This window comes from Oryza glaberrima, chromosome 3, assembly GCF_000147395.1.
Source record: "Oryza glaberrima chromosome 3, OglaRS2, whole genome shotgun sequence".
Taxonomy (NCBI): Eukaryota; Viridiplantae; Streptophyta; class Magnoliopsida; order Poales; family Poaceae; genus Oryza; species Oryza glaberrima.
The window spans coordinates 24809626-24827820 of NC_068328.1; the positions used below are offsets into that span (position 1 = coordinate 24809626).

The following is an 18195-nucleotide window of genomic DNA, read 5'->3' on the forward strand; positions in this document are numbered from 1 at the left end:
TAAATAAGACGGACGGTCAAACGTTGGATATGGAAACTTAGAGTTTGTTTTTTTGGACGGAGGGAACAGTAGTATATCTGCTAGTGCTAATTTATAGTAGTACGCGATTTTCAGGATTTTCATCGTCATGCACTAATTATTTCAGCTTGCATTTATAGAAAAAAAATCCGGTAAACTCAGGAGTCGTCAGGAAGCACTATGCTCCTAGGCCATGTACAATGGGATACTTAGATAGATGCTTAGAGAAAATGGCCGGGTTTTTTTTTACCAGGCCGACGCTACGCGAGTCGTCCGTCGCCACGCGAGCGAAGAGGTCGTCGCTTGGGAGCGCTTGCGCGAAAAAAAGGAGGAGCGTAGCAAGCGCCGACGCTCTGTACAGAACTAACTAACTAATCTTGTTTAACTAACTAACTAACTAATAACTAATCATTACCTAACTTGATTAGGTCACTATACATGGCCGTGTAGAAGCCAATTTTTTTCTATAAATATAGGTATTTGGCTGGGACAGAATTGCACCTTCTTCTTGCTTTTGCATACAATGGTTCCTACACCAAATGGATCCTACATCAGTAGTAATCCTCCACATTACTCTGTTCTTTGTATAGAAATTAGATTTGCTCTGTTTTAAGCATATGGATCACGCACGGAAGTATTTTAGCACATCACCTTTGTAATAAAGATGACAATAAAATTAAAAACTGGTTGAGAATGAGACAGTAAAATAAGAAAAAATGGTAGACTTATTCACTACCATTGTAGCACCCAGATGCTTAGATAGACTCTTAAATAACTACGCGTCCGTGGAATGGATTCTCTTCATTGGAGATTTAGGCTCTTCAACAGATGCTTACATACTTTTTTCTAAGCACCTATCTAAGCATCTGGACCATTGTACATGCCCAATGATCCTATCCAGTTTCCGTGAGCGTGCGTTTGGCTTTCCGCCGCTTTCCCCTCACCGCCTCTTGCGGTTGCGGCACCGAGCGGCCCACCCGGACGTGACTACACAGCTAGTGGTAGCTGGTTCGTCTAAATCAGCTACCACTCCATCTATAAGAGAAACTATCCATCTACAAATTTCTCTTATACTACTCATCCGATCTACGGTCCGATTACACCGTTGTGTTCGTAGCAATTAAATCTTTATAACAAGATATCACATGATTATATTTTGATGAAAAATAATAAATTACTTTTAGATTTCACTAAATTACTTCTTAGACATATAAAAGTAAATTCAATAAAGCCTAAAAAGTAATTTACATATATTATAGAAGTAACCTAGAACAAAACGAAGGTAACTTTAATTAATGCCTTTTTTCATTGAATATATATATATATATATATATGATTAAAATACTTGAGAAAATTCCCTATCTAGCATAAAAAAAAGTTGCTCTTCCCTCTATAGCACCTAAACTTAAAAAGTTCCCTATCTAGGCACTTCTAAAATTTCCCTTCCCTATGTAGCACTTCCGTTAGTTTTTATACTTGACGGTGTTAAATAGCAGGAGAAAAGACGGGTTTGCCCTTCTTTAGTTTTCAGACTTGCCTGTACATGATATTGGTTATTAATTACTTAAGTTAATTAATGACAAGTGAAACCACAAGAGGATAATTATTTTTTTTTTCAAAAGAGTGGATCGACATGTTATATTTGCAGTGTTACGTTAAATCAAGAGAAAGCACGATTAAAATACCAATGATAATGTACGAGCAAGTCTGAAAACTAAAGAAGGGCAAAACCGTCTTTTCTCCCGCTAGTTAACACCATCAAGTGTAAAAACTAACGGAAGTGCTATATAGGGAAGGGAAATTTTAGAAGTGCCTAGATAGGGAACTTTTGAAGTTTGAGTGCTATAGAGGGAAGAGCAACTTTTTTTATGCTAGATAGGGAATTTTCTCAAAATACTTCCTATACATTCGTAATGCTCTGAGGTGATTATACTTTTATTATTGTTTTTAGTTAATTACATAATTTGTGCTGACTAATTTAATTTCTAGATAGAGTCATGTTTTTATCTCTACAACGGATTTACTTCAAATGACATGCCAAAGTTACCTTCATTTTGTTCTAAGTTACTTCTATAATATATATAAATTATTTTTAGACTTTACTGAATTTATACTATTATATGTTTAAAAAGTAACTTAGTGAAATCTGAAAGTAATTTAGACACATCATAAAAGTAATTTGTGGTTTTTTATTAAAATATAATCATGTGGGATCTTATTGTAAAGATTTAATTGTTACGAACACAACGGCGTAATCGGATTGTAAATCGGATGAGTAATTTAAGAGAAAATTTTATTTGAAGTATAAATGATATGAATATTTTCCCTACTTAATGGATTAGCACTATAGTAAAGTAAAATTCTTCAAGATAGCACATATCTGAATAATACTGATGGGCTTGTTATGGGTTGCTTGTTATGATTAAATCGAGAGTGCTCTCGATTTAGATTTTGCGATTTATTTGCACTCGTTGAAGCCATGTGGACTAATCAAATTCTGGGTAAACAGCCAGCTTTACGTCGCTGGGTACAGAAAGCGGCATGGAGGAATTGAATAGACGCTGGCGCGCGGTGTTGAATCAGTGTCTTCTCGACGTTCTCGTGCTGGTTAATTACATGCCGCGCCGCGCGCCATGTACGACCAGCCAGCGGGCGTTTCTACCTTTTTTTTTTTTTTACTTTTATTAATTAAAAGAAGGGCAAGACTGCTGCTTTACCAGTTGCAAGAAAGAATTAAAGAAAAATATTACCAAATGGAGTGCAATGAGGGGGCAAGTAATAAGCAGGATGGTTATTTGGCACAGTTGCGTTTCCAGCGCTTTTTTTTTTTTACATATAAAAGTGTTCATGTAAAAACAATTCATCGATGAAAGTTTTCAGAGAAAAGTGTGCGGTGGAACCCAAATGCGCTAAATAGCAGCCCCGTAATTAAGTCCAACTGAGAGCCCCATAGCCAATTGCTCGTTCGATGTGCAATGTTGTAAAATTACATACTAGATATTGTACTCAACTCCTACCCGTTCCGCAAAGTGTAATGTACTCAACTCTGTTCCGTTCCTAAATATATGAGTTAATTTTGATATCCCGTTTAACAATTTTCTTATTTCAAAATACCAAAAAAATATATAAAAAAAGCGCTTAAAACAACTTTAACTAACAAAAATGTCACAGCAAAATAAATTATGCATATTTCTTTTAGTAAAACGAATGTTCAAACGTCATATGCAAAAATCAGCAACATCGTATATATATTTAAAATGGATATACTAGCAAATTTGTGTATTATTTATATGCTCACCCATTTGAAAGTGCCGATGGATTATGAAATTGAGTTTATGATAATTATTTGATCACACCAACAGATGAATTAAGTACTCCCTCCGGTTTGAGATTAACTGACATTTTGGACATCATGGCAAATACCAATGACAGTATTAATTAGATCCATATTTCCTGTCATATACCTCATTAATACTCCAATCAACAGTTACTTTTTTCTTGTTTGCATGCATGCATGAGGGGTATTCTGGAGAAATAGAAGGGAGAGAGTAGTGGAGAAAGCTAAAACGTCAATTAAACTCAAACCTGAGGGAGTAACCCATAACGTCAATTAATCTCAAACTGGAGGGAGTATTAAAACAAACTAAAATTATTATAAAGTATTCCTAAGAAGTATTGATGATCAGAGTTATTTAAAATACACGGTTTAGGTGTATATCTAAAAAGAATATAACGGGTCCTAAAATTCGAGGCAAAGGAAACACAAACATGGGGTTTTTCCGTTTTTGTGTTAGAACTCTGAATTTCTGAGCTATCGCTGCTTCTTTATTGCATATCATGCAACTAATCAATAATCATGTTGGCATGCAATGTAGGATATAATGACCAGTACTGTCCAAGATTTTTAGTGGCGGTCCCCGAACTCGATTTTAGAATAAACGATTAATACTTTTAAAAAACTAGCTTCTTCTAATATATTGATACAAAATCCTTTTACGTGCTAACAAAAAAATATCACAAAAACTAATTTCTAACATTCACAAGAAATTAAAACATGTTCTCTGAAAGCTGGCTTCAACTTAAATATCCAAAGTTTCAAACAAACTGCAAATTTAATTTCAAATATTTCCGCCCCTACATCTTTTTGCAACGAGATATTTAAAAGCTCGAAATGACATTTGTATATATCGATATGGGTAAAATATTCGCCACCAGCCTCGTCTTCACTGCTAATATCTCTCGCAAAATCAAATCCCCCAATAACTACGCAACGTGCGGGGCTCAACGGTGTACAGGATCGAGCTCCAGAAGAATTGAGAGCTGACAGATCACCAGATACACGCATTGATTATCAGATTTAGGAGTTCTGGTACTACTAATCCAGTGATCCGTGTTGAAATGGTACGGCGCGTACTTGCTGTGTGATGTGAAATTCTTTTTGTCTACACTCTCTAAGTTTATTTTTCCACTCGTCTTATTTATTTCAAAATAAGTTTATTTATAAATAATTATTGAATCAGAGTTTATAAAAGAGAAAATAAATATATTAAGAATAGATAAATAAAAGAATAATTGCATAATGCATTAGTACTTGGAGAAAGTGAGGGTATTTTGTTTTTTTTTCATTAACGTATGGGGACGCATAAAAAATTGAACTTATTTTGAAACAGATGATGTAGAGAATAAAGCATCAGAATGAAGCAACTTAAAAATAATTTGTGTATAGTAGTATCTAGTACTAGTAGTATGTTCTTAACAATTTAGAATCCAATGGTAAACACAAGCTACGCTTAAAAAAACTTTAAAATTTTTAAAATGAAGTTTTTGAATTCCAGTTTTGGCTATTGTTGCGAAGTAAGCGACGAGAGACTTCAATAAAATCATGTGCTGCGATTAACAAACGAGACCATAGATAAGGGGTGAGGATCATAGCTCATGTTGTTTGACGGTTTGACTGTCCTAGTTTATCATCCCATTGGTACTAAATTAAAAAAGCAATCGCGTCGTTACTTCAAGGATCCAAATGATATGGACAATGGTTTCTCAATGGTAATTGTTTAACACGTTCTTTTATATTTATGAAAAAAGATTATGTAAATTCTTTCATACTAGGCCAGCTAAACTATAATTTTCGCCCCAAATTTGCTAGTGTATGGTCATGAGGATGTATAAATAGTTTGTTTTTTTAACTCAATAATCATTTAAAATACCTTTGGCCCAAATAATCCAGCCAGCCACAAGTAGTACTAATAGTAATTGACAACTGACAACCGACAGTTATTGACTCATTCCAATTTCCAAGTCTTAACAGAGGTGAAATGGTCCATAGCCTTTTGCTACAGAGAAAATCAAATATAAAAATATATTTCAGATATTACAACTATCTCTCTGCACTTAAAAAATATCTCGTGGCATCAATAACATCACCATCAAAATAGGAAAAAAAGTAGACATTGTCTTCATGTCCAACTTATATCCATTCGATTTACCAAACCAATTCGTCCAATTTATCAATAACTACCATTCCTTTGGAAAATCAAATAAACCAAAAAAGATTACACGAAAAGGTGAGATCATAGAAGGGGAAAAAAAAAAGATGAATTGAGTATTGAACTTTAGTTCTCTTTTTTTTTTCTTTTTGCAAAGTGAAATGATGAAATCCGAAACATTTGTTGGTTGTCTCCTCCGCCTCGAGCCAAGACCCACACCTACACAAGAGAAGAGAAGACGAAAAGCCAAACGCATCGCCGCCGATTTCCCCAAATCGGAAACCGCCCCTCCTCCGCCGCCGCCGCCGCCGCCGCGCGGCGACCCTCGCGTCCCCCAGCGCAGTCGGCGCCGTCATGGACGAGGACCACGACTGCGACCCCGACCAGCCGCCGGCCGGAGCGGCGGCGGGGGCGAGCCCGTGCTCGTGCTGCTCGACGCCGTGCGCGGTCGCGACGTGGCGGCGGTCGGTGAAGAGGAAGCTGGGGGAGGAGAAGGGGGATGGGGAGGGGGAGGGGGAAGGGGCGGTGGTGCTGGCGCGGGTGGAGGCGGAGGAGGAGGCGGCGGCGCTGCGGGAGGCGGTGGCGGCGGCGCAGGAGACGGCCGCGGCGCTGCGGTCGGAGGTGGAGGAGGAGCGGCTCGCGGCGGCCAGCGCCGCGAGCGAGGCCATGGCCATGATGCTGCGCCTGCAGCGGGAGAAGGCCGAGGTCCAGATGGAGCTCCGCCAGTTCCGCCGCTTCGCCGACGAGAAGATGGCGCTCGACGCCGCCGAGATCGACCACCTCCGCGCCGCCCTCGCCCGCCGCGCCCGCCACCTGGCGCGCCTCCGCTCCACGCTCCGGGAGTACCGCCACACGTGCCTCCGCCTCGGCATCCCACTCGCCGAGGGCGACCAAGCCGATGAGTTGGCCCTAGACGACGGGTTCGTTCTCGAGGGCGAGGATGGCGACGGCGCCGGATACTACCCAGAGCTACGCTGCTACGACGGGGAGTACTACTACGAGGATGGCCAAAAGGAGGGCGAGGAGGAGGACGATCCCGTTGTCGTCGATCTGGAGCGCCGGATCTACCTCCTCGAGCACGACCACAAAAACCATGGAGTTGAGCTGTGCTTGGAGGAAGAGGAAGACGCTCCACTTTATGCAGACGAGCCGCTGCCGGATTCATCTGAGCAGGAATTGAACAGCGTATATGTCGACGAGGCATTGCCTGAAGGGACTGTGCAGGAAAGAAACCAATGCAGTGATGATGATGATGAGTTGCCGGAGTCTCCAGCTGCTAGAAATGGCAGTGAGGAAGAGGGAAGCGATAGTGATGGTGGTCGCAGCGGCAGTGGCAGCGATAGGGTATACACAATCGACAAGGTGCATCAAGGTGCTACTGCTCCAGCAGCTAGGGTCTTAGAGAATTACCAGGATGGGGAAGTGGAGCCAGACATTAAGAAGCTATACATGAGATTGGAGGCGCTGGAGGCAGACCGGGAGTCAATGCGGCAAGCCCTGGTGGCAATGCACTCGGAGAAGGCTCAGCTTGTGCTCCTCCGGGAGATTGCACAGCAGCTAGCCAAGGATGCTACTCCAGCTAACACAGGAGGATTTGGGGTGGTGCCAACTGTGCACCATTTTCCTGGAAAGCAAGATGGGTTCAGAGATCAGAGGTTTCGGGAAAACAGGAAGATGGCGATTGCCAAGAGACTCTCCATGGTTGCGTTGTGTAAGGTATGAAGCTCTTTGTGCTGTTTGGACATCAGTGTGGATATGAATTTCATGCCTCTATTATCACCTTAGCAAAACATTGCAGCATTATACAATCATCAACTCGGTTTACTAGACTTAGCTTTCATCTGATAGGCTAGAAATCTTTTGAAATTGAAGCAATAATCGTTTCTTTAGCGATATTTAGTGTATAGCATTCGTGCAGTTTCATTCGTTAGATCAAGAGATGCAATTATGGAATTTCTATCTACATTTACTTTGCAGATGTTCAGGCATGTTTGATTGAAATGATTGTCATGAAATATTGCTGCATAATTTATTTCTATTCTATGTTATGCCAAAACCTAGTTCTAGCTGATATAATTGAATGAGCCCAAAGATAGTAAATTAGCATAGTCATGGTTCACGCCCAGGCCAGTCACATGCCAAACCACCACACTGAACCCAGTGTTCGAAAAAAAGGTCTGCAAGGCCGCATACAAGGAACGGGTGCCCCAACGTTGTACCACTTAAGCCACATAAACGGACGATTATGCAGCATAACCACTACAAGGTGGGGTGACCACACGAAACCACATACTGTTTTCTAAAACATTGACTGAACCCATATTGCTGCTTATGTATGGGTTGGGTCAGGTTACCAACTTGTCATACAAACCTATGTGTTTCGTGGTGCTCAAGTCTCACAAAACTTGGCGATGGAGATCAATGCCAATGGAATCTTTTAGCACTTTGTAACCTAGTTTTGATTGTTTCCTGTGTCCGGTCTCCATGAATCACTTCTGAGATGAGAACTTGCACAGTGGAAACTGAGTCATTGATAAAAGCTTACTGGACAACACCATTGATTTTGGCAAAATAAATTACAGCCATTGGATAATAGATATTGTAACTCAATGTAAGTATGCAACCAGCCACAGGATTCAGTCTCCACACTCCTAGAGCCAGGCCAGTTTGGTAATGGAGAGGACTGCTTACATTGAGATAACGAGAAAATGGTTTGGTTGCTGATGTGACGTATCATAATGTCTAGTTAGAAAATAAAATCCATGCATAATATTTCCCGCCAAACAGCATGGCAGAAAAAAAAAGCGACCTGCTCATGCCACGTGTCAGAATCTCTTATCTTCAATGTGAGTAGGATTCTCTTTTGGTATAGAACCCTGCCCAACTTGGCCCTGTTCAGCCTAGCATATTTACTTTTTTGGTAATTTATTTAATTTGCTTATTTGCTCACTTTTGAGTATTTGGGTGCAACTGTTTTCCTACTTTTAAATTATTAGGAAGCCAAAATAGAAAGTATAGGAGCTTTGAAGCATTGATGTTTTGCCCATGGAACTAGCATTTTTCTCATTTTGGTGTTCCTATATCCTGCTCTGCATTTGTAGTGCAGCTGATGGCAGTAGCATCCATTTGCGCCTGGATACTTCTTACTATAGTTGTTTTCTGTTTAGTTTTACGTTGCTATACTGTACCTCTATATGAATGTGTTTTGATGAGCTCTTTGTGTTGCCTAACCATTCATAAATATAATGAGTACTTATTTTATTGCTACTATTCTTCAGAACTCCATTTCTATGGTCCTCGAGGGCTATAAAGTATATATCCTCTTCCTGCTTGCTTAACTATTTCTGATCATGTTTGCAGTGGATTGTTGCTTTATTTTGCTCTCAGAAAAGGAACCCATCACAAAGCAGGTACATAAAAGCTTCTTTGGGAATTTGGTGCATTATACAAAGTATATGGTGATATTGACTACTCTTCTACTTGATTGATAGGTACACATTTGGTCTATCTGGCAACAATGTCGGCTTGCTAGTACTCCTGGACAAGTACCCGCGGATTCAGAAAACTCTCACAAGAAGAAAGTAAAAAACGCGGATTCCGAAAAATCTCACAAGAAGAAAGTAAAAAACCTTACTGGAGGAGCAACTGCTGTTCAGTGTAAATAAAAATAGCCATCGGTTGGGGAGTTTGCTTGTAATGGCATTCTTTATTTAAAGGTTGGGTGGAGCAAGTGTTTCCTTGATTCTTTTACCGATGTTTTTCGCTTTGTCAGTCACCAGCACAGGAAATGCGGAAGGTTATTGCTTTAATCCTGTGATTTGTTCGTGCTGTTTTGGGGGACGCTTTTGCTTATTTCTCACCGGCAAAAGCTAAATGCATGTACAGTGTGCGTGTAATACATGGTGGTTGGAGACTGGTGGTTGATTGATTTCTTTCCTTCCAGATTGAGTGAATATTGAGGAATCTAGTATTCTAGCTGCACAATTGTCCTTACCAGTTTAAATGTTCCGTTTTGCTCTTTAGGCTATCATTTCTGATCAGTTTGATTAAATTTCATAACTATTTCTGTTGTATTCAATGCCTTTTGCTGCGGTGAATAATTGTGTTGCCATTTGTAACACGGAAATATGGTAGGGATTTCAAAGTTGCGGTAGTTTTCGTCTGGAATTACTTGAATTTATAAACGAACCATCCACTGACATTTTTTAAAGAATTTACTATGCATTCAAAACAGGCAGGTCCTTTTACTGTGGAGATGAAGCATAAAACTTTCAGAAACGGCACCTGGGATATCAGCAGCGAGCCAGAGACATTCAAATAAGACATTTCTACACTCGTTTTTACAAAGCAAAGAACAGATAAATTGCGTATAAATTGTTCCAAACTACATTTGAAGGTCCAAAGAAAATTAATTAAATATGGTTGCATTTCCAAATTAAACTATATCAGGCGACAACATTAGGACAAAAAATAATGGAATGGAATTGCTTCTTCAAGAGCTAAAATAAAATAACCTCAGCTGTGTTAGCCTGTGCTATCCCAAGGTAGTCCTCACTGATTGCAACTTTTAGGAGACTGGCAGTTAATAAGTTAAAATCATCTTGGATGATCTCCACGCTTGAGATCATGGTCGACCTGATTATTTTTGGTTTGACACCAATGCAAGCAATGAATGGCGATCATTGTAACTTCAGATCTCAGTCAAATTCCCATTGACAGCATAGCCTGAGAGTCCCAGTATTCTTTGGATTGCTTAACCATCTCATTCCGCTCTTCTCGCAGTCTCTGTCTCCAGTAATCCTTGCTCCTGATCAACATGCAGATTCAAATTAGATCATGAAAAAGAGATACTAGTATCTTTTTATATTTATTTCTTGCATAAGAGAAATTAACTTCCAATACCTTGTTTTGATGAGCAAGTCAAGTTCAGTCATATGCACAGCATGAGCAAAGACACCATCCTGAGAGCAGTAAATACAAACCATTAACATGGAAGTCTGAAGTAATGCAATGGATAAATCATATTCTGGTCTGTATGGTAGTTGCATTACTTAGCAGCAAGTTCAAGCATAAAACAATGGTTGAAAGCTGAGAGTTTCTACGGATACTGTTGCAATGTTGGCATGAAAGAATAGGAGAGGGTGGACGATAAAAATAAATATTATAAAATTCACAGCAACAGATGAAGCTTTGTAACATATAGAAAAAATATATACACGATGCATACGTACCGATCGGCATACAGGACACTTCGCCTCAGGAGGTGCATACTTAACACCTTGAAAGATGTACACAGAAGCAGCTCCACAAGCACAGCCTTTGCAAAAGAGATGGCCACAGCTAAGTGCATATGGGTTGAACAAAGTATCCTGGGCACATGACGAAATCCTAAGTTTAGTAGTTCGTACATTCTACCAAAGACTCACCATCCGGCAGATACAATCAGCAAGGGATTGCAATATTTGGGTGAGTTTCATTCTCCGCAAACTTCCTCACCCACATTTTCTCCAGGTCAACCTACCTCCTTTTCGGTAGCTGCAGCTAACTTACTAAATAATTGCCTTACCCACTTCAAACTTTACTAAATAATGTGTCAGTTTTTTTAAAAAAAATTTTAAATACGAATACCATGCTATACTACAGAAAATTTGTGCAACAGAACTGATTGTTTGTATCAACTGGCTGTAGAAGTCATGGCAACATCCAAGTGCACTTGACGACTGCAGCAGCCAAAAACTATTCATCAAGAACTATGTATTGCTGGTGAAGGTTGAACGTCACTGCTTATAATGTTTGTTACAAAAAGCCAATAAATTAGCTATCGTCATCTTTTTACTTAGTAAGAAGCACAACACTTAAAGATATTTAGAAGAAAACATAAATTTAAGAACAGTTTCTCACCAAGCAAATTGGACAAGTTAGGCTGTACTCATACTTCATAGTTTCAGAAATAGCCATAGTCATTAGTGGTCGTGCTTCGGTCAAATCACAGGAAAAATTCTTGAAGAACTCATTCTTAAGGAACCCCACAGTTTCATCAATATCTGAACTATTGCAGTTTAGATGGAAAGCACCCAGTTCTATCAGCCAAGGGGACTGCAACAGTTCAATATGATCAGTTTGCATCTTGCTCTTGAAATCTCTACCACTGACAGAACCATGTATCTGCAAAATCATCCACTTATTAGCACAATCACCTTTAACAGTGAGCATGTATGATGCCTACTAGAAGACGAACACTTACTTTGTCATACTTCTTCAGAATTTTACGGATAGCAATAGCATTCATGGTTACATAATTAAGTAACATTCTGCCTTCTTGAACCATGATTTGTTGATCATCTATGAAACATTGCCTTACACGCCAAATATAGCGTAGAAATCCTGAAGGGACATGAAGATTTAGGAGACGTTGTACTCTAGAGCTGAAACAGCCAGCTATTTCTGAAGCCTCCTTAGTAAGTTCTGTAAAGAACATTTGATCACACACTGAACAAGAAAATATTGGAAGTCAGGATCTGAAAAGCACAGATAGTAGATTAAGTGGAAGACAAGAAAGGTGATAGCCAACACATCACATGAAAGAAATGATTTAGCCAAATATTCAAGATAAGTAGTACAAGTTTTGTTGCAAAATCATGTAATCTGATAGGACATATAATTCTTCACAGCTATTTATCAAATAGACAACCTGAGCTACCTAACCTTCCGAGCTATTATATGTAATCTTTGAGGCAGAGAATTAGATTGTATGAAATGAAATTAGAGTCCTTATACTTTTACCAAAGGGAAGAATCAGTTGGTATAATTTTGGGTGCATTGCAGGCCATATTACTACTAGTAAGATAAATCATCATAAACAGAAACTGCACTGTTTTAAAACCCATCGTGAATGTAATCTATACACAATTCCCAGTAAATTATAACAAGATATATTTAGTTCCTCACAAATCTCTGAGTTCTATGTAAAAAACACAGGTTGGAGTAATCGAAGAAAGAAAATAGAAAATTGGTACTCTGTCATGCTATTAGATGAAAGCAGGATATTTGCACGGGAAGTTGAACATACATGTGCATGAATTGCATTTGCAAATATCTGGAGATTCGTTGTTCCCCTCTTGCTGGTCACCATTGGGGCAGTCTTCTTGCAATGAGCGACCAACTCGACATTTCTTCAGTACCTTTTTGAGACGTTTGTACTCCACATGTGAGCACTTTGCTAGGTATTTGTCTTGCTGTTCCCGAAGATACTCTTCATATATTGCACCGAACTTCATCTTGCCTACAGAAAAAGCTGAAAACTAGCTGAGACCATGTGAAGTTGCATTGTACCACATCAAAATATAGTTACCTACAATATCATCCCCTGATAAAAAAAAAAAAGAAAGAGTGTTTCAGCTGTACTCTTTTCCAACACAGTAATCATGCCGTGAGGTATTACAACTCCCAGTGAGTTCTATACTTGCACAATAAGAAATTTTAAAAAGTAAAGACACTTTCTTCAGGAATAGCTTGTAGCGATGAACCACCCTAAAAAATATCATAACTTGTAGCAAGGAACAAAATTAGGCTTGCATGCATTAAATCAGACAGATAGTTTTAGTACATAACAAAAGCTTACTTGACATAGCAGGTATATCGCACAATTACAATGGTTAAAAATTAATAAGATGGTAAATATGGACCATAAAAGGTGTAAAACTTATGATCCTAAAAAAAACTAATATCATACATAAGCCATTAGCTGTGTCTTTTTTTTAAAAAAAAATATTAGTTCAACTTAAAGAAAACAAAACAAGAAACTACTGTTCCCCCCATTTTGGTTTGTTGCTTGCGCTCAGCACTGAACAAAAACTTGAACATGTGGCAATGTTTATCAACCCAGCTGGCCACAAGCCCACCAAAAACAGATAGGAGTTGCCCCTCGTTGGAATAGGATAAGACGACAACACGCTGAGAAAAGTAGCAGACAATGATTTGAACGGATTGCACACTTGTACTGACTTCTAGGAATACATTCCATTATTACATGATCACGTATGTTGAAAGTAGTTCCTTTCAAGGAAAACAGAGACCACATATTTAGAATCTTCCAAAAAGCACATATCACTAATGGATCAAGTTAGAATCATAATATGTGTTAAGACTTCATTCAAAACAATAAGGAATGTGGTTAGACAATAAGATGAGAGCTGACTTTGTAATACCTGACGTAGAAAACCATCCATTTAACTGATCTGGATGTCCTAATATGACACGAAGTCAGTATCAATCGCTTGAAGAACAAACAACAACAGTAATCCTTTTTTTAGATGGCCAGTACAAGTAATCTGGATAACATGACTAGGCCTTTTGGCTTAATTTAGAGGTTGTGCAGGTTAAGAAGCAATTGCATGTGACTCATAACTCACCCAGGAAAAGCAAATCATCTGCTTTACATGGACAAATGCAATGGATTAGTGTAAACACGACTGACAACTCAACTCACACGTCAGATGAAAAAGAAAAGGCTCACAAAGGAAGTAGGAACAGGGGACATGGACATTGGACAGTGACCAACGGAATCTATTCCGGCATGAATCGAACTACCAGGAACCAAAAAAAATAAAAGAATGAAGAAGAAGAAAAATGTTTTTGGTAATAACAAAGAGAAAAGGAAATAAATGTGGAAGTGCGCATTCGATCCGCGTTGTGCCCTCTCCCGAATGAAGCGCTCTAGCAGCAGAGTTGGAGGAGAAGGCAAATTTCGTCCTGATGATCTACACCCCCATCAACCCACAAAATTAACAACCGCCCGCCGATCGAAAGAGCAAATGGCGCGCCGCGCGCGGCGGGAAGAAGCACACGCGGACGGAACAAGGAGAAACTGTTGCCGCTTTCCGGCGGCGAGGGATCAGGATCACTACCTGCATGCGTTGGCGGCGGCGGCGGCGCGGCGAGTCGTCGATCGTGGGGGCGGGGGGCGGCGGCGCGGCGAGAGGAGGAGACGAGCGCAACGGAGAGAGAGAGAGAGAGAGAGAGAGAGAGAGAGCTGATCCGGTCTTAATGGGAGTGGTGCCCGCGGCGGCGAAGGCGGCGGCGGCGCTACGGAAACCGCGCTTCGTTTCCTTGCGCGGTGGGTGTCGTCTGGGTGATGGATCGGGCTCGGAATAAATAGGGCCCCCACCTGGACGTGGGGCCCACACGGCAGCGTCGGCCATTTTCCACTTTTTGTTTCTCTTTCCCGTTGCCGTTGCGTCTGCGTGCTTGGCTGAGCTGGGCCTTTCCGTTTTGTCCTCCTCTTCACAGTTTGAACGGAAATACGGAATGCTGCAGGCCCTTCGTTTCACGGTATATTTGCAAAACGAAAAAATAATTTATCAATAAAACTTATAGGGTATGTAGAAAAGTAGAGTTTGATATGAGCTATTTATATTAATTAATATCACTAGATACTATTCTCCTACAATAGTAAAGACAATAAGATACTATTTTCCTATAATAGTAAAGACAATAAGATTTCTAAATCATTAGTACGCTAAATAATTTTTTTTAATACTTCTTTCCTTTTCTCCACACTCATACAATAAATTCTCCGATAATAAATGCTAAGAATCGGTTCTGTTGTTTTTTCTTCCTTTCCTCTCTTTTTTTTCACGTCACCAAATTTAATTGCATGATAACGAATAGAGTCCGTTATTAGACACCATTACACATGCTATACGTGTTCTTAAAGATCTAAAAATAAAAGCTGAAAAATAAACTACCATAAAAATTCTTAAAATCAACTGTAAATTTAAAGATAAAATAATTTAAATTTAGCTGATAAGCATTAGCTGAAAGATGAGACGCTGGTTTACAGGCAGCTGCAGGAGCGGGGGATCGGAGTAGAGAGAGCTAGGGCTTTTTTGATTGAGAGGCGAAGGAGCACTCTGGACGGATTAGGGGAAACCTGGGCCCACCTGGCTGCTGCCGTCACGACTCTCAGGATGGCACTTCCTTTGTTAGTGGCCAACAAAGTTATCGTGGTTAATTACTACGAAGTACTACTGCTAGTATAGTTGGTTGGTTGGTAAAGATTATATTGGACGGCTTCGACCACTTTTCTTCATGGCGCAGTCTGAAACCAGTTGGTGCGCATGGCACTACCGGCGGCTCACGTGTGTTACTATCGAGCATCCGTCGGCTACATGAACTACGTGACGTATATGAGAGGACAACGTGTTATTTTTCATTGTTAAAGAATGCAATACACACACCAAAAGTAGTTTATATATATATATATATATATATATATATATATATATATATATATATATATATATATATATATATATATATATATATAGAGAGAGAGAGAGAGAGAGAGATGTGAAACAAATAATCCACACTAATAATCTGAAATAGCTAAGAAAAATCTAGTGCCTTTTCAGTTTCTCGCTCCGTTTTATATTATAAACGGAGGAAGTACTACTTAAAACATCTCTTCCACAGTTCCACTTCGAGGAGCATTTTTTACTTGTAAATAGTCATCATTACCAGCAATTATTTTCATTCAGAAAGTGTTTCGTTACTCAATTAGCTTGCACGACGAAAGCTTTGTTGACCTCGCAAAGACCCATAAAAGTATAAGATATTTTCTCTGATCCTAATTATAATATAAGTTGTTTTTACATAGTATTTCTATACTACAACAAAAAAAACTCGAATGATTTTATTTTTCTTCATGTATATTGCAGTAAAAAAAGATGAATCATTTGTTTGAGTTAACATATAGGAGGACTGGTTAGCAATGACAAACGGGGAAGAAAGACGAAAGGTAATTAAGAAGTTCTTCTACATTTGGAATTCGAGGAAACACATGCATGTAAGTTAGAGCAAGTTCAATAGTATAGCCAACTACTAGTTCCAATTCATCTATAGCCAATCTAATAGCTCATTCATACAATAGTTACATACTACACTATTAATACCTGGTTCCACCTATCATACACACACTGTATCTTGGAGTCCGTGCTATAGCTGGCTACAAATCTGTAACCCGCTGCTCTTCTCTCTCTTTATTTATCTTCTTAAAATATGTTTACAGTTGGCTTATAGCCTGCTATTGTTCCTGCTCTTACTTTGACGAAAAAGTTAAAACTTTTTGACAGTTCAAAAGCGATTGAAGACAGTACCATATCTACGAGCTGAGAGCTTCAAATGACATAGTACAATTCATTCAATGAGCTCATGTTATCGATGTTAATTATGAAAATTAAGATGTCTGTAGATACTTAACCCTAATTCATAAACAATAAAAGCATATGTTTTATATTACAAGTAGGACTTCATCCTAATGATTTTTCCTTGCATAAAAAAGTCATGTTGTAATTTATTCTAGATACAGCCGACCCTTAAATGTAGGCGATGTTCATATAATTTTGTTTTAAAAAAATGAGCTAATAGCCAAATGATGGCACATACAGTGATCTAGGCCATTAAACTACTGATGGTCATCATGGCTACTTTGACATAAAGGTAGAAACAGATTAAGTATGGCCACTCCTTTGTTTTGAACATTGCTTTAGAAGTGGGAATTGATATGCTCCCTACTTGCCTACTTAAACACTAAAAGAAATGAATTCCAAATTTTTAAGTTCAAACTTTAAGCTGTGGTATACTCAATACTTTGGCTGTGTTTAGTTAGATCCAAAGTTTAGATTTTGGTTAAAATTGAAGATGATGTGACTGAAAAGTTGTGTGTGTATGACAGGTTGATGTGATGGAAAAGTACTGAAGTTTGGATCCAAATTTTGGATCTAAACACAGCCTTTGTTGATTGAACCAAGTTATTAATTCCAAATTGTTAACTACTGAAATTCCATCTTATATTTTCCTCCTTACAGTTTTAATTTAGGCTGTGATTGAAACCTTATTTATTTAGTTTTACAATCCCCTCGATTACCATGAATATGCTTTTGAAATTGCTAAATGTACGTTCTTTTTTGTAAATATTTTTTATATGGAAGTTTCTTTTAGAAAATTAAACAAACTTATTTTTTTAAGTTTATAATAGTTAATACTTAACTAATCGGTAATGTCATTTCTCGTTTCATATGCGGCAAAAAAAAGAAGCAAAATTTAAACTAGCTTTCAAACATAGCCAAGCTTTCAATTTGGAGATTCAAAATTAACTCTCAATATCCAGAATTTCCAACCCACAACATAAAAATACTAGACTAGCCCGGACTTTCCAGCAAATATGAACCTTTCCTTCGTTGTCAACTCTTCATGCATCCATTTTGATTCTTCAAAATCTCCTTAGTATTTTTGTGCATTTTATGAGTTCTAGAACATAATTACTATATGTATGACTCCGACCTGCACATGACACGTACAAATTTGTTTTCAACTGGGCCCACTTGAATGACAATGAACTTCGTGATTGGTTGGTTCGACACAGTCATACGTGAGTCGGATGGAGGAGTAGGATGTATATTACAGGCCTATTTGGTAGAGCTCCAACTCCTAAATTTAGTCTCAGGAGTTAGGTCTGAAGTAAAGTTGTGGAGCTACCTAAACTCAGCTCCAACACTCTAGTTTATTTTGTGAGAGAGCTCCACCTAGCTCCGCTCCTATTTTAGGTGAAGCTGAAGCTGTTTGGCTGAGCTCCAGCTCTAGAAAAGATAGAGTTGGAGCTGAAGCTGTTCCAAACATGCCCCTACTT

General features: G+C 38.9%; 2 protein-coding genes across 7 annotated transcripts; one reads left to right on the forward strand and one right to left on the reverse strand.

Moving 5' to 3' along the window:
- Window positions 1-5691: 5691 nt before the first annotated feature.
- On the forward strand, window positions 5692-9438 carry LOC127766736 (myosin-binding protein 7-like). The gene is made up of 3 exons (XM_052291864.1): window positions 5692-7223; window positions 8868-8917; window positions 8999-9438. The coding sequence occupies exons 1-3, from the start codon at window positions 5862-5864 to the stop codon at window positions 9090-9092; spliced, it is 1506 nt and encodes a 501-aa protein (XP_052147824.1). The 5' UTR covers window positions 5692-5861; the 3' UTR covers window positions 9093-9438.
- Window positions 9439-9458: 20 nt separating this feature from the next.
- On the reverse strand, window positions 9459-14622 carry LOC127766737 (probable E3 ubiquitin-protein ligase BAH1-like 1). 6 transcript variants are annotated; one of them, XM_052291869.1, is made up of 8 exons: window positions 14414-14622; window positions 13715-13744; window positions 12577-12789; window positions 11752-11996; window positions 11409-11672; window positions 10739-10876; window positions 10410-10468; window positions 9459-10314 (listed from the first exon to the last, which is right to left on the reverse strand). In XM_052291869.1, the coding sequence occupies exons 3-8, from the start codon at window positions 12782-12784 to the stop codon at window positions 10209-10211; spliced, it is 1020 nt and encodes a 339-aa protein (XP_052147829.1). In that variant the 5' UTR covers window positions 12785-12789; window positions 13715-13744; window positions 14414-14622; the 3' UTR covers window positions 9459-10208. The 6 variants fall into 6 exon arrangements, with proteins under 6 accessions (XP_052147829.1, XP_052147826.1, XP_052147825.1 ...); XM_052291866.1 differs by lacking the exon at window positions 13715-13744; XM_052291865.1 differs by lacking the exon at window positions 13715-13744 and having other exon boundaries at window positions 12577-12801.
- Between the last annotated feature and the right edge of the window lie 3573 nt (window positions 14623-18195).